This window comes from Rhododendron vialii, chromosome 7a (genome assembly GCF_030253575.1).
Source record: "Rhododendron vialii isolate Sample 1 chromosome 7a, ASM3025357v1".
Taxonomy (NCBI): domain Eukaryota; kingdom Viridiplantae; phylum Streptophyta; class Magnoliopsida; order Ericales; family Ericaceae; genus Rhododendron; species Rhododendron vialii.
Window position 1 is genome coordinate 35,265,486 of NC_080563.1, and position 15,943 is coordinate 35,281,428.

Consider the following 15,943-nt stretch of genomic DNA (forward strand, 5'->3'; position numbering starts at 1 on the left):
ATATAAAATACTAATTATAATCATCAATTTTAGATGTTAATACTAATACTCCAAGTACAAGAAAATTGCCCATGCATTCATAACCATAAATTTTAGATGTTAATACTACTCCAAAATTAATTACTTTTTTTTTATAATTAATAAGAATTTAATTTATTAATAAATTAATTAATTTAATAAGTATAAAAATTTAAAATTCGTTTTTTTAAAGTATTATTTTTTTTGATAATTTCGTATTTTTGTATGTGGCTGTGGATGGGTGGGATTGTATGAAACACATGGGCACTCATGCACATAATAACTTTTCCTTGGTCTTTTATTCCCCTTTCTTTGTTCTTATCGCCGTCAGAGAGAGAGAGAGAGAGAGAGAGAGAGCGAACATCAGAGAAGAGAGAACGCCTATAAAAAAAACAGAGAAGAGAGAACGACGACAGAAGAAGAGAAGAAGAAGAAGAAAGCTATGATTTTTTTGTCTGTTCATCGTCACGACCTGGGCTGGGCTGGTTCGTCTTCCCTCTCTCCAATCTATTGTTGTTCTTCTGGTTTTGTTGTCTCCTGTCTGAATCGAAAAAAACCCAGGCGGATGGGGCAAAAGGGATAAGGAGGGGTGAAATTGTCCAATTTTCAGAGGGATTAGGGGGATAACTAACACCTCGAAACCCAGCCGAAAGTAATACCCTCGTAGCCCCTCTTCGCCGGCATAAGCAAAGATCGGGATTAATGAAAACCCCTGCCTTTTGAGCTTCCCAAACCAGGTATAACAATGAGGCCCACGTGCTTAGCAGGGGTGATAAGTTATCCCGCTTGCCAATCCTTCATCCAATCGAGCCCTTATGTTTTATGGGGATCCAAGTGGAATCATAGCAGTTGACGAGGTTTTGGGTGGAATCTGATAGATGGAAGACAGGTCCAACTAGTGCGGCAAGACAACACTCAACAATCTGGGAAGGCGTTTTCAATTACTGTTGTCCCATGGTTGTGCCCATGTGGGTGTTTTTCGGGTTCAGCTCCTATCCAATTCACTATTGTCCATTTTGGTCCATTCAACGGCTATTATTAACTCTACCAAATCCAAGGCTCCCCATCATCCCACGTGTAGTCTCACATGTTCCTCTCAAAATACACGGTGAATGTTAACGGAAATTCTGCAAAACTAACGGTTCAAAATCCAAAGTCCCACTGAAGCCACTGTACTCGCTTCACATATTAGAGCATGTTGTTTTGGTTGTTTTTCCAATCAATCTTTGGCGGGAAATGATTGTGTGCAGGCGTACCAAAAAAAAGTATATCATACATGTGTATTCTTTTCAGATTAACGATAAACAGCCAAAATAAACAGGCAATTGTGGTTATCTGTTCGACTATCTCAACGAAGAGGATTTTTCTTGAAAGGTGTCAACCAAAAGTGAATCAATGCACTTCTAATCAAAAAAATCAAAAAAGATAACTGAGTATAAACTGTAGCAGGCCGAACATGAAGTTCGCTATGTAACGACCGAGCCCGTGCCGTGCCGAGCTCGAACCTTGAGCACGGCTCCCGTCCCTGTTCTACGTCGACCATTTCTTTTGCCACGGACTCGTCGGCAGGTCAGCTCGTTCTCGGCCACCTTCCACGGCGGGTCACTTGTGACTGTCCTCTCCTGTCGATCATGTGCCTGATCGGCAAAGGCGTGTTCGGCCACCCGCAGAGCAAGGCCGTTGCCGACCATGGCTAGCCGCTATTTGCATGTCTTTTCACGTATAAAAGCGGTTATAACAGAAGATGATCATGGGCGCACATGGGTGTGCCAGCTCAGCCCTAAAAACGGTTACCAGATCTATTTGGTGACATCATGATGATACAGCCTGACCCGCGCAAGGCACGTGCTGGTGCTTGGAGAGCAAGTGAGGGAGCTCTATAAATACCTAGCGATGGTAACCCTAAAGAGGTACATGCTACTACATACTCACGCTCATAATCTTCTGCCTACTCTCTCTGCACATTGCTCATCCTCACACCGGAGGGCCTTGCCGGGACAACCCCTGGCCTGGTCTTCAGTCGTGCGCTCACTGTGCAGGCTAGGAGAAGACTCAACCATCAAGCCACCAACTGAGGAGAAGATCGAGGATCACGGGCTACACATAAACAAGCTTGAATCTAATCGAAAGCTAGTTTATACATGATTACTCTTGAGATTTCAACAAGACAAAGACAAATCAAATGTAAGATAACTTGAATTTAATCGAAAGCAAACTTACATCTCAATCTGTCTTCAAACTTGTAAAAGATGAAACTACTACTAAATTACTTTGAACTAATTTCTAAGTCCTAATCTACTTTAGATCTCCAAGCAACCATTTCTGTATGGATTGTCGGATGATGATGAGTTAGAGATATTTTCTTCCGGTCTCTCTTCTTCTATTTATAGACGAAATCTTCTTGCTCGTCACGTCTTATTTTGGCACGTAAAACTCCTTATTGAATCTTCTTTGAAAATACTTCATTTCCCACCAGAAAACGGTTATTGGCCTCCGAACCGCTCATCTCTTTGTTCTTCTGATGAAACTTCTCAACTTCTCACGTTTGGCATATAAATCGTGGTATACTTGATTATGAAAGGCCTATAGACAAAAATTAATTATGACCTCTTAAAATAAAGTAATTAAAAAATAAAATCTTTACCCCGATTAAAACGGATTAAAAATTAGAACAATTAATTTTTTTAAGACTATTTATATATTAAATTAATAAAGTAATGAATTGTCCACATAAGGCATTGGTGTAAGATCTTGGGTTCGCAACTGCTATCAACTCTTCTGGTATCAATCTCTGGTGGTCAAGACCTGTGATTTAGGGGTTTACTCTCTCTTAAAATCTCATGTTTGAAACATCTTAAGTGCAATCAACTCTTTTAAGGCCGGTTCGTACAAAGATTTTCTCTAACTTTAATTGAGACCCCCGCGATCGGAGCTTATATTGGTCCTCCAAAATTATTCAAAGTACATATAAACTGGCCCGAACACCTGAGTTATAAAAAAAATATCCCCTGTGGATCAGTCCATACCCAGTCAATTTTATAAACATTACTTTGGGCGGGCTTTTAGATTAACGAGGGTCACTGCCGTGTAATACGTGAGAGGGCGACACGTGGTTTGTGCGGAGCTTTAGATTTTGCACCTTTAGTTTGGCAGAAGTATTTTCGTTAACATTCACCGTGCGTTTTGAGAGGAAAATCTATATAATATGAGAGAGTGGTTTTTGAATCCCCTAAATTGTCTCATATATTTTGGATCTTAGGATCGATACACATTTTTCCAACGACTGAGATTACAGTGTAGAAAACCGAGAGATTAATTTGGAAAAAAAAAATACTACGAAAAGGCCATAATTTCGGCTAAGATTGGTTCACTGTGATTTTGGGAATTAATGTTACCACATTTATCAAATATGTGGAATGGTATATAGATTGTGTGTATTTGGAATGGTATATTAGGAAAGTATACCTGAAATCACAGGAGGATTGAATGGAATATTTAGAAATCAGTCCAATTAGCTAGCCGAAAATTAGGGTGGTTTTCAAACTTTTTTTTTTAAATCAGTAAAAAGATCAAATGTTTGTTTATTATTAGATTTTATTCTTCATACTATCTTGTACTTTCTATAATACTGTACCTTCTCAGCCAAAAATTTGGAATCATTGCTACTTCAAAGCTTTCAATTTTGATTATACCTTCTATTTAGAAGGCCCACGTTTTTTACGGTCTGTTTGTCACAAGCATACATTTTCCACGAATGACCATTACTGATAGTGAGGTACGTTCGATTTCTTGAACATTGCAATGGATTCAAACATCGAAGGATTTTTTTCAGTTCTCATACAAGTTCGATTTTTTTTCTTGAACAATTTTTACTCATATTGGGTTTCTTTTGCCGAAAATTGGGAGATTCTTAAATGATTTTTTTCAGTTCTCTTGCAACTTCGATTTTTTTCTTGAACAATTTTTACTCATATTGGGTTTCTTTTGCCGAAAATTGGAAGAAAAAATGTGAGTGTGAGAGATTAGTTTTTTTTTCCTTACAACATTGGGTCTTTTTTTGTCACACCCGTGCCTAATTCTCTCTCTCTCTGTGGATGGTTCCCTTTGATTTCGGGAATTAATGTTCCCACATTTACCAAATTGATTGTAATGACTGATTTACGAAAATAATTTTGGTAATGATTTCTGAAATTACTGAATTTTTGGTCATGATTGGATGGACATTATTCAGTTATGGACTATAAAGACTTGACTGTAATAAAAAAGCAGTTGATTACAATCGAAATGAAATTGCTGTTGATTACAATCGAAACCAGGATTACAATTCAAGTATTATCAATCTTGATTATTCAATTATGTCATTCATCGACCCTAATTTCCGAAATTGCCGTTGATTGGGTCGGTGCTATAATGGAAATACAAATTGTGTAAGGGAAATTTCTCTCTCTCTCTCTCTCTCCCTAATCGTTTCTCTCTGTTTCTCCCTACGCGTTTTCTTTCCAGTTCTCTTTACTCAATTCCCACTCTCCTCCCCCATCCTCCATCTCTCAACCTCAGTTACAATACAACCATACCACCGAAAATCACTGAACTCTGCTTCCAAGACTACAAAAATTGAGGTCAGTGACTCCATTGTTTTAATTTAATATAGAAATTATTTTCTTTTGGTTTACACCTAACCACGATGTTCTCTCTATCTCCCTTTTTAGAATTCAGTAAATAGATTTGGGGTCCTTCTATGTTACGCATTTTCTTTTGGTTCAAATTTTCCTCCATTTAGATTTCCTGTCTAACAATTTTTTTGATCCCCCTACCATCCATATTTTTTGTTCAAAGATAGGGTGGGTTCGAATCTATTCTTTATGGGGCATCTTCACACGTAGAAATAAGAGAAAAATATTTGAATTTTTTTTTAAATAACAAACTGTTTTTAAAGAAAAATAAACCAGTTTATTTTTTAAATCATGATAGTTATTTAGGAATAATAAGGCCTTGACTTTTTTGCATTTTCGATTCTTCATTTTGCATTTATGTTTTTAAGGTTCATATAGACTTCATACTGAAATACTAGCAAATTGGTGCGCGCAAGTTAAAGGCATCCATATTCCTTTTATCAATGTACTTTTAAATATTTTTGATCATAAATTTTTAACTTAGAAGGAGGAACACAGTTATGTCAATCTTTTTTTTTTTACTAACGTAGTAACCCATCTTCGTAGTCAATGTGGAGAAGAAGATGTGGAAACAGCAGCCAGGTTTTTTTTTTTTAAAATAACAGTATTTCAACTCAGTCATGCATTTTATGGGCTTTTTTTGAAGTCAACTTATATCTACAATATATTTGTAATACGTTTTAGGTATAATGTAAAGATGGTTGTGAAAGACTCCACTGGCTCAATGGAGCTCTTGGTGAAGGACACGAATGCGGAATTTATCTTGCGATGTGTACCATCTAATTTGAAGAAGTTAATGTTAAAGGTACAGACGAGATAAAAAATTAATGTAATGTTCTGTCTATAAAATATAGCATTACTTTATAATATAGATATTGTGTCAGGAAAATGGAATGCAGATACTCAAAGAGTATCTTTCTCAATTTTATGGATGCGCATATGTGTTTATTATTCCTGCTCCACAATCTATGTACCATGAACATTGTGCCTCTGTGGTAACCTTCGTGTTAAAAGTTGATTGGTCAGAAGAATGTTTGCACATTTCCAAAGGTACTAATAAGTTGTCCTTCTCTTTCCATTGTCATACCTAGATTCTAGATAAACTGGTTTATAAATTGTGATAAATCTTATAATTCTCGATATTCTTTATGCAGGAATGTCGAGGACTGGCAAAGAACCAATGAGATCATCGTGAAAACATCGTTGTTAAAGCATTGGATTTTTAACTTTATTGGATTTTTAGTACGTGTGTTGCGTGATTTATGAATTTCCAACAAATATTACCTGTGCTTTGCTTATTTTACTTTATATAAATTTACTTTGCTTCTGTCTATTTTGTTATGAAACAATACTTTAAGTTGTGCAGATTGAGTAAAAAATATTGAAACGTAATTTTAATCATTAACTTTCTTCTTACTTTTTGGGTATACTCTGTTAATTGGACATTGGTCTCTAGATTTTCTAAAACTTTAATTGGGAGTTGTCGTGTTTGATTTGTATTATAGATGTAAACCAATGGTTTCTTATTCCATGAATGATGATTTCTACTTTCTTTTTTTTGAAACTTTAATTTGGAGTTGTCGATTTTGTTGGTATTTCATCTCCAAAACAAAGGTTTCCTACTCTGTTAAGTTAGTTTTCATCAATTAACAATTGAGATTTGCTGATTATTATTTCCTGTCTTATTATTGAGCTTAAATACTGAAGAATATGCCAGGGTCATTATTTTTCGTAGAGTTGAAATTGTTGGACTGAAGTTGAGATATTGCATATGCGAGCACGTAATGATTTGCATTTGCTGACTGCTCAAGCCATTCAATATGATTTACAGTTGGGTTTTGCCAGTTATGAATTGTAGTTTGTATTGTGGTTGAATTGGCTGTAAATTTAAATGGTTGGCAATGAGTTCCTTCGGGTGCGGGCGCTACAACTATTAGTTTAGTAGTTTGTTTATGTGTTGATTCAAGCTAACTGGTGGATACACTTGAGCTATTATTTTTTGTTTTTTGTGTAGTTAGAAATTTGTGAATGGGGCCTTAGCCTTCAAAATTTGATATGAATTGAATACCGATTTCGAACCGTGCCTTCAGGCACGGGCATTCGCTAGTCCATCCATATAACAAGGGAGGGGTTTTTTTCAATATAATATTCTTCTCCAAACAAATCTCAACCCTCCATTCCTATAAATCCAACGGCCTAATTCTATACCTCTAACAAACTAACTTTTGGATGGTATGTTTTGTAAATAGTGTGCAATCCTGGAACTAATAACTTAAATGACATTTTGGTGAATAGAGCCAGAGTAATCTTCGGTTCAAATTTGAAACAAAAATAGGACTCCAATGTGCCGATCACTAATTGCCCCCCCTCCCCCCCCATGACACGGGGCACTCTTTCCCCCTTTTAACCCCCCCCCCCCCCCCCCAGATTACAAACCCCCCCAGATTACAAACCCCCACAGCCCCTAAAACGGCGGCAAACGTTGCCGTTTTAGTTTTAAAAAAAATATTCAAAACCAACAATTTGCAATTCTATGGAGCAGAAACGTAATTATGAGAGCCATAGAGACAAAATTTGATTATGTCTCTTTAGAATAATATGATCAGAATAAAAATATCTGCATACTTGTTCAAACAGATTAAAAATTGAAGCACTTAATTTTTTAACCATATTTTTTAATATATAAATAGTCTAAAAAAATCAAGTGCTCAAATTTTCACTCGTTTAAATCGATGCAAAGATCTTGTTATTCTGATTATATTGACAAGATCTTTGCACCGATTCAAATGGAGTGAAAATTTGAGCACTTAATTTTTTGATACCGTTTTTATATTCAAAAATATGGTTAAAAAATTAAGTGCTTCAATTTTTAATCCATTTGAACGGATGTGATGATCTTATTATTTAAAGAGACATAATCAAATTTTGTCTCTAGAGCTCTCGTAATCACGTTTCTACTCCATAGGATTGCAAATGGCTGGTTTCGATTTTTTTTTTTAACTAAAACGGCAACGTTTTAGGGGCTTCGTAGGGGCTATTGTGCCCATGGGCGCAGCAGAGCCCCGGATCCCCCTACTTTTTAATTTATTTTTTTATTTAATTACTTATATCTTATTTATTTAATTTTATAAATACACCCTTTGTATATTTAAAAATATAATTCAAGAATTAAGTATTTTATTTTCAATTCAGTTAAATCAGAGCAAAGATCATTTTTTTTATTATTTTATTTTAAATGGTCATAATAAATTTTTTGGTTTAATGCCTTTCAACAAACACCTTAAGACTCATTATTTAGTTTCAAGACTCTCTTAGGGTGTCCATTGAAAGGCCTTGGAGCCAAAAATTTATTATGACCATTTAGGATGAAATGATCAGAAAAATAACAACTTTGCACCGGTTCAAACGGATTGAAAATTAGAACACTTATTTTTGTAACTATATTTTTTAATCTATAAAGGCCAAAAAAAGGGAAAAAAGACAGTCGGATAAACATATTCAATTGAAACACTTTTTTTCTCTCTCAATTACTTTACAAAACCTAAAATTAGACTTGAACCTATTGTGTAAGAAAGAAAGAACAAATTTTTTAAATGTAAGAAATAATAGTTTGATTAGTAGCATGGTTACTTAAGCTTTCCTCACATACTGTGTACACAAAATTTTTTAGGAACGCCGCAGTGAAAAATTCGGGGTGGAACGATGAATGACTACAACTTTTCAATTTCAGATAGTTGGTCATTTGATAACGATGTTCGTAGTGGGGAGCGCATCTCCCATAAATAGTCGCGATTATACACCGGAATTTACCACAAACCAGAATTCATTGTTAAGACAAATTAATTAACTAATTAAAATAATATAAATTTATTAAATATAAAGTCAATTTTAATTGAAAATAGAATTTCTGTTAATCAAAAAAAAAAAGAAGGGAGGTAAATGGGAAAAGAAAAAAATAAAGAAAATAATTGAAAATTAAAAAAGGAAAAAATAATTCAAACTGGGAAAAAAAGAAAAGAAATAAAGAGAAAGAAAAAAAAAAACCAAACCGGAAGGAAAGAAAAAAAGAACCAAACTGGTTGGCGGGGGTAAATGTGGAATTCGGTTGTGGGGTTGGGGGAAAGCAGTGACCGCCGAGCTTCCTCGGCTTCCTCTTCTTCCCCTTCATCTGGAGCATCCCGCAAGCCCTCATCACCGCCGATCTCTCCACTGCTTTCCCCGCAACGGCGGCTTCGTCATCTAGGCCCACAAGGCCTTCGGCGATGATTAAAGTTTACGGTGAAGAACCCACCGTCGCGGCCACAGACCCCCTCCTCGGCTTCCTTCTCTCTCTGGGGTAAGAATCCCCCCATCCTCTCTCTCTACAGTTTATTTTCTGATTCGGTTTTTTGGGCTTTGTTTTTTGTTTTTTCAGTTTCAGCAGTTTCAGCAGCAGAAACAGCAGCCGGAGGTGGCGCACTAAGTGTTTTCCTGCGGCGTCGAGTAGGTAGATTTTTATAGAGTTAATTTATTTAGTTTATCGACTTCACCAAGTGTTTGAGAACATTTGATTTGGTGTATTTTTTTTCCTTTCTGAAAGCAGTTCAATAATTTGGAAAAGAAAGCAGTTCAATAATTTGGAAAAGGATGAAAAACCTGAGAAGCTTGGGCTTGAAAAGCTAGAAAAAGCAAAAAAAAAAAAAAAGGGCGGATTGTGATTGCAAGGTAAGTGTTTTTGGGTAATAGGTTGGGTTGTACCGTTACAGATCTTTCTTCCAAGAACGTCAAACACCGTACATGTTTTATTTTGATTTTTTCCTTCAATTGAGCAAGGCTATGTTATGATTGGAGATCCTGTTAGGTAAGTTTTTTGTAATTACTAAGAGTTGATTTTTCAGTAGTGGAGTACTTTTCCCTTTTTAAACAATTCGCGAGTATGTCTTTCCGATGATGTCTTCCATATTGTTAAAGTTTACCTACCTACACTCATAGATTGGAGTTTGGCTATTGACATGTGTTTCCCCCCGTCATTGGTTTTTCTTCTCTGTTTTTTTTTTGTGTCTGCAAAAATTGTTATTGTCTACTTTTTACTAAACTACGTGAAATTGACGATAGATGTTGATTAAGGTTATTTTGATGCATAGACGTTGATTAAGGTTATTTTTCCCTTCCTTTTGCAGGTACACACGGCATGCATAAAATTAGCGCAGAAACAAGGAAGGTAAGAAATTTCCAGTTCTCTGCTTTTATTTTTTCCTTCTTGGGGCTTTTTCATGCGGTTCTTTCTTTTTCCTTTATATTCTTTCACTCTCTTTAATTAATTATCTGAGTGTGAGGTGTCAGGGCAAACAAATCTTTCTTTTTTCATCTTCTTCAACATATGTAACACGGACACGGACATTGTTATCAGTGTCTCTGTTGTAGGGGACACGTAAAGTCCCATATGTGCTCCCGCATGTTGCGTGTCCCCGGAGTGTCTGACACAGATATGACAATTTCTTAGAGTGTCGGTGCTTGATAGTTTTCAACTATTCATTCTCATTTCCTTATAGTTATTGCGATTTAATAAATCATCTATTTTGGTTAATTTATATTGGCAGTGTATTTGTAGCTGATCATGGTGCTATGGGGAAGCTAATCAGGCTATCCTTTGCTCATTTGAGGTATTACAATATTTGGTCTAAAAACAAACATGGGCACTTTTGGACAGGGAATACTGCGCATGCCATTTAAAATCGATGGTTATGGAACTCTTCTTAAATTTGGTTTGATCAGATTGGGTAGGCGATTGAAAGGGAAATCCATTTATTTTGTTTTTCTTTTAAAATAGTACTTAGATGGTTGAAATTTCTTCAAAATGAATTTATTTTCCCGTTCTTCTCATTGATTAGCATTGCGCCCATAGATTTTATGTAAAAAGATATAGTTTGTGATAGTAGGTTCCTAATTTTTTAATGAATTGATTAAGAATTCTTTTGTGATCATATTCGTTAAAAAATTAGGACATAGGATATTGATCTACAACCGACATATTACATCCATCCTATAATTAAGGAACCTGGATGCTATGGAAATTCTGGGCCAGGCTATTCATCATAAAGGTCCTGTGGATATAAGGAAGGGTTTGATTCGCCCTATGGGTGACCATGAGATTTTTGTGGGGGTTGGGATGTTTAGGTGCATTCATTACAGGAGGAAATGCAAAATCAGGGTATCCTATTGTGATGAGATTTTTTATTGTAGGCATTGCCATAGTGAAGCAAAGGTGTGGTCTTTATCTTTTTTTTGGAACCAGTCAATTTTATAAAGGGACAAGACTATAATGCCGGTGAGTCACATGGTGCTTGATATATGATCAGTTTTTTGGGATGCATAAAAGGTTTACGAGTTCTGAAATAATGCAGGATTGCATGGTATATTGTGATGGTTATCGATGTAGGAATTGACTGTGTTCTATTTGCAGGTTGATCTTGGCTTTTACTTTTATTGGTGTCTTGCCTATATTTGATTCATAGAGGTGAGAATTTTTATCTTCTTCTTTTTTTTTAAAGATCTTCAATGTACCGTACTACTTCTCGCTGCATTTCATATTCTGAGTTGCGCCGTGCCTTCAGGCATGGGCTCATTCGCTAGTATGAGACTAAAGGTGGGCATGATGTGGATCCTTGGATTTGGTAGAGTTAATGCTAGCCGTTGAATGGACCAAAATGGACAATAGTAAACTGGATAGGAGCCAAACCTGTGTTTTTCCGCCTACCGGTGAATTCGTCGGAGCATAGATCTGAATGTAACCGTAGAGGACGGTGGGTTTGGGTTGAGAGGACTTTGTCGTGGGAGAGAGAGAGAAAGAAGCAACAGCTTCGTTGGCTTTGAAATGAGAGAGAAGAAGAAGCTTAGGATTTCAAATATTTGTGGGTATATTAGTCTTTTTACGTGGTCCTTTCGATGTATTACGAAATATTTTTATCCGTTTCATATTTCTAGAATTCTATGAAAACTAGTCCATCGGTTGGGGCTTATTTGCCCCAACGGCCACTGAACAGCAAATAGCCCATTTTTTTTTCCCCAAACGGTCAGAATACTCTCCCTCTCTCCGTCACTCTCATCGTCAAACCCCTCCATCTCTATTCCACGTTCGACCTCACCCCCTCTCTCTGACTGGCGATCTCACCCCTCCGATCAAACCCTATCTTTGTCGAACCCCCCCCCCTCCCCCCCTCTCCAAACAATGTGAAACCCTCTTTCCAAACCGTGAGAAACACTCGTTCCACAATCGACCCATCAGTCCATGAAATTGGTAGGTATACATCATAGAATAACCGGAATTTCTTTCTTTTGTTTGATTGGACTGAGATATCAGAGAAATAGATGTGTAGAAAGTTTTTACTACGATTTTTTGGTTTAGTACCATAGAGAAATGAAGGGGCACCTGTAATTATGTTTCCATTTTCCTTTCCTTTCCCATCATATCAGAGATGAACTTTATATCATGACTAAAATGAGTTTCTCAGCAATGCAACAGTATTAGGGAATATGTTTTGTATCTTGTTTTTTCTCGTACTGGAAAACAGGAAAGAAGAAATTATAATCGCAATTGAAAATCATGGGATTATTACCACTAGGTACAGAAAATAAAAAGTATTTCCCATTAAGGTAAGATAGAATACTTAATTACCACTAGGTCCACTTTTTACAAAATACACTTTTTACAAAATACATTTACCATTAATGGAAGTACCACCCTAGGACATTCTAGGGTTGTAGGGTACCCTAAAACCTTAAGGTACCTTAGGGTTTTAGGATACCATGTACCTTAGGGTTTTAGGATACCATAGAATTTTAGGGTACCCTAGGGTTTTAGGGTGTCCTAGGATTTTAGGGTTTAGGATACCCTAGAGTTTAGGGTACCCTAGGGTTTAAGTTTAGGCGCTTCATAGAGCCCTAGGGTTTTGGTTTAGGCACTTTCATAGGGGTTTTAGGGTGCACTTTCCTATCATAGGATTTTAGCGATTTAAGCACTTTCATAATGTACCCTAGGGTTTAGGCATTTTCATAGGATACCCTATGGTTTAGGCACTTTTATAGGGTACCCTAGGGTTTGGGCACTTTCATAGGGTACCCTAGGGTTTAGGCACTTTCAGGGTTTAGGGTTTTAGGTACTTTCATAGGGTTTTGGTGTTTCATTAATTGGAGGTGATCTGGTGGGAAATACTTTTTATTTTCTGTACGTAGTGGTAAAAATCCCTTGAAACATTATGGAAAATCTCGTTATGGGTTTGTCTGAACTCAATGAATGAAATGCCAATCTAGATTCTTTACACTTGTCATCACTACCCCGGGTATATTGAATCATATCTTCTATTCTTCTTTTACTTAGGAAAAAAGAAAAAAAGAATCGTATCTTCTTTCAGGCTGTACCTACATAGTGGGTTTGTCGAGGGGTTTATAGAGGAAAATGATAAGGCAAAGAAAAAAGAAGAAGAAGAAGAAGGTGTTAAGTGAAGAATTTAAATGTACATGCTTAATACTCTATGATTTGTTTTCTTTTGATTAATCTGTCCATGAATCCATGATCCAAGCACAACCTTAGTATAAGATGGAGTGCAAGAGATCCCTGTGTGTGCTTGACACCTCTAATTGGAGGAGTTGAGGACGAAACTTGAAGCCGCTAACTTTTATGACATCGCTTCTAAAAAGTCATTAAAGGAATTGTTGCACTATGGGCAGAAGGCTCCCACTGATAGGAAGGGCTGGAAGATGTAGTAGGTACTAGGTAGGCACCCTTACCCCCACGTCTTTTATTTGATTGGTTAAGTTCAAGTTGAAGCCTTTGCTTGTCAGGATTGCGTGATGAAACTAGAGCTATGTGTCATCCTGCTTCCTTCATGTTCATCATTTCAAACATCTATTTTCTACTAGTTTTGAAATCACCAAGCTTAATTTTACAGCTACCGTTTCGGAATTGCTAGAGGGATGTGTAGTTCATGTCCACTTACAAGAAGCATAGGAAAGCAGTTCAATCATTTTGGTTATTTTTTACACATGACATCCTTTTTGTTTCGGTTGCAGGCTAAATAGTATTGGGGCCATGAACATAATATGGCCAAGGCTTCTAACCCCTTCACACCTCATTCAGCTCATTAGGAACCAGAAAAACCCTTTGACAGGTCTTCAAATCTTCAATGAAGCGAAATCAAAATTCCCCAACTACCGTCATAATGGTCCGGTCTATGCTACTATGATCAATATCCTTGGAAGCTCAGGCCGAATAGCTGAGATGAAAGAAGTGATTGGCCAGATGAAAGATGATTCATGTGAGTGCAGAGATACGGTCTTTGCAAGTGCAATCAAGAGGTATGCAAAAGCTGGGTTAGTGGAGGAAGCCATCTCTCTGTTTAGAAGCCTTCCCCAATTCAACTGTGTAAATTGGACAGAATCTTTCAATACACTTCTGCAAATAATGGTGCAAGAATATGAGCTAGACACTGCTATTCGCCTTTTCTTAGATAACTCTCATCGTTGGGAAGTGAAGTCTCGGATTCGCTGCTTGAATTTGCTTATATACGCTCTCTGTCAAAGGAACCATTCTGATCTCGCATTGCAAGTTTTCCAGGAAATGAACTACATGTGCTGCATTCCAGATAGAGAAACCTATCGGATTTTGATGAGAGGTTTGTGTGATGACGGGAGGCTAGATGAAGCCACTCATTTGCTGTACTCCATGTTTTGGCGAATATCTCAGAAGGGCAGTGGTGAGGATATTGTAGTTTATAGAACTCTCTTAGATGCTTTATGTGATCACGGACAGGTCCAACAAGCTGTGGATATTCTTGACAAGGTTCTAAGGAAAGGCCTCAAGTCCCCTAAGCGACCTCGGAAACAGTTTAATCTTGACTGCTTTAGCGATGTTGAGGTACAAGGGGCTAAGGTTTTGATCCATGAAGCTTTGATCAAAGGTTTGGTTCCAAACTCCGATTGTTACAATGCAATGGGTGTTGATCTTTACATTGAAGGTAAAATTACCGAGGCTAACAAAGTGCTCTATGAAATGAGTGATAAAGGGTTTCGACCATCACTTCCAATATACGAAGCTAAGGTATCTGCTTTGTGCAGTGAACGTAAGATTGATGAAGCAATACAAGTGATTGAAGTGGATATGGTGGAGGGGAATTGTGTTCCCTCTGTTGGCATATACAATGCTGTATTAAAAGGACTGTGTTGTGAAAGGAAATCTATTCTAGCTGTTGAGTATTTTGAGAAGATATCTAGACGAGTTGGCCGTGTCTCTGATAAGGAAACTTGCACGATTCTAGTAGAGGGGCTTTGTAATGAGGGTAGATATGAGGAAGGCAGCCGGATTTTGGAGCGGATGCTAATTAAGTCATATTGGCCAAGTCTTGCTATTTTTAGTACACTTATCAAGGGGCTTTGTACTGTGGGTAGGCTATATGAAGCAGGTATGTGGTTGGAGGAGATGGTCAGTGAAGGGAAGATACCGGAACGCTGTGTCTGGGATTCATTGGTGACTTCGTTCTGCTCTGATACAGTTGTCACTGACTTTGTCTCTTCATTTGTTGAGCAACTAAAGTCACTTTCTTGATGGAAAATCGTCTTGAGCGGTAGTTCTCTTCTTTTTTTTTGATGATGTGGTCGGTTCTAAAATTGTGGTTCGAAGTTGTGAAAATGAAGTAGAAGGAATTATTATACAGAATGGAGAAAAGGGAAACTGAACGTAGCCAAACTCTTATCTCTATTTCTTTTCACCTCTAGCCACAGTGCTGCCCGGCCGCAACAAGAAGCATAACATTTTCCACTGTGTACCATATGAACCTCTAATCACTGTGAGGCATAACATTTATCGTTAAGAAGTGTAACATTTACTACTGGAAGGCATAACATTTTTCAAATACAGGCGCAACTTTTTTTTAAAGCAAGGGTGTGTATTGAAGCTTTTCCCATGACTTCAAGTCGGCTTGAAGAAAAAAGGGACAGATATGATTGGAAAAATGAAAATAAATAACATGGATTACATTGCAAGACGTAATTTCATTTGCAAATCGCATTAAAAAAATCATCTAATTCTCTCCTTATTTCCCTCTCTGATCGTTTTTTTTCATCTTTTCATAAAGGACTTGAGGGTGGTTTCGGAATATTTTCAAGATTTGAATCGGGATTGAAAGTTTTTTTTGTTTTTTCCATAAGTTGCAAGAAGATTTTTTCTAGATTTAAAAATGGATAACGTGGATTGTATAATGGTTCATTATTTTATTATT

At 36.9% G+C, this 15,943-nt stretch overlaps 2 protein-coding genes across 3 annotated transcripts; both read left to right on the top strand.

The window, feature by feature from the left end:
* The first annotated feature begins 5,341 nt into the window (after positions 1-5,341).
* Positions 5,342-6,556, top strand: LOC131333660 (uncharacterized). Its single transcript, XM_058368294.1, has 3 exons — positions 5,342-5,496; positions 5,576-5,741; positions 5,846-6,556. Exons 1-3 carry the CDS (start codon positions 5,389-5,391, stop codon positions 5,884-5,886), a joined length of 315 nt encoding a protein of 104 aa, XP_058224277.1. The 5' UTR covers positions 5,342-5,388; the 3' UTR covers positions 5,887-6,556.
* Positions 6,557-8,772: 2,216 nt separating this feature from the next.
* Positions 8,773-15,600, top strand: LOC131333658 (pentatricopeptide repeat-containing protein At1g05600-like). 2 transcript variants are annotated; one of them, XM_058368292.1, is made up of 6 exons: positions 8,773-9,027; positions 9,106-9,177; positions 9,851-9,891; positions 10,271-10,333; positions 11,134-11,187; positions 13,740-15,600. In XM_058368292.1, exon 6 carries the CDS (start codon positions 13,759-13,761, stop codon positions 15,268-15,270), a length of 1,512 nt encoding a protein of 503 aa, XP_058224275.1. In that variant the 5' UTR covers positions 8,773-9,027; positions 9,106-9,177; positions 9,851-9,891; positions 10,271-10,333; positions 11,134-11,187; positions 13,740-13,758; the 3' UTR covers positions 15,271-15,600. The 2 variants fall into 2 exon arrangements, with proteins under 2 accessions (XP_058224275.1, XP_058224276.1); XM_058368293.1 differs by lacking the exons at positions 8,773-9,027; positions 9,106-9,177; positions 9,851-9,891; positions 10,271-10,333; positions 11,134-11,187 and adding an exon at positions 11,556-11,967.
* The last annotated feature ends 343 nt before the right edge of the window (positions 15,601-15,943 follow it).

What these genes read in the sequence shown, in the direction of transcription:
- LOC131333660 (XM_058368294.1), top strand. Translation starts at nt 5,389, where the DNA reads ATGGTTGTGAAAGACTCCACTGGCTCAATGGAGCTCTTGGTGAAGGAC. An exon ending in TGAAGAAGTTAATGTTAAAG is followed by an intron (nt 5,497 to 5,575) that starts GTACAGACGAGA and finishes ATATTGTGTCAG; the next exon opens with GAAAATGGAATGCAGATACT. An exon ending in ATGTTTGCACATTTCCAAAG is followed by an intron (nt 5,742 to 5,845) that starts GTACTAATAAGT and finishes TTCTTTATGCAG; the next exon opens with GAATGTCGAGGACTGGCAAA.
- LOC131333658 (XM_058368292.1), top strand. Translation starts at nt 13,759, where the DNA reads ATGAACATAATATGGCCAAGGCTTCTAACCCCTTCACACCTCATTCAG.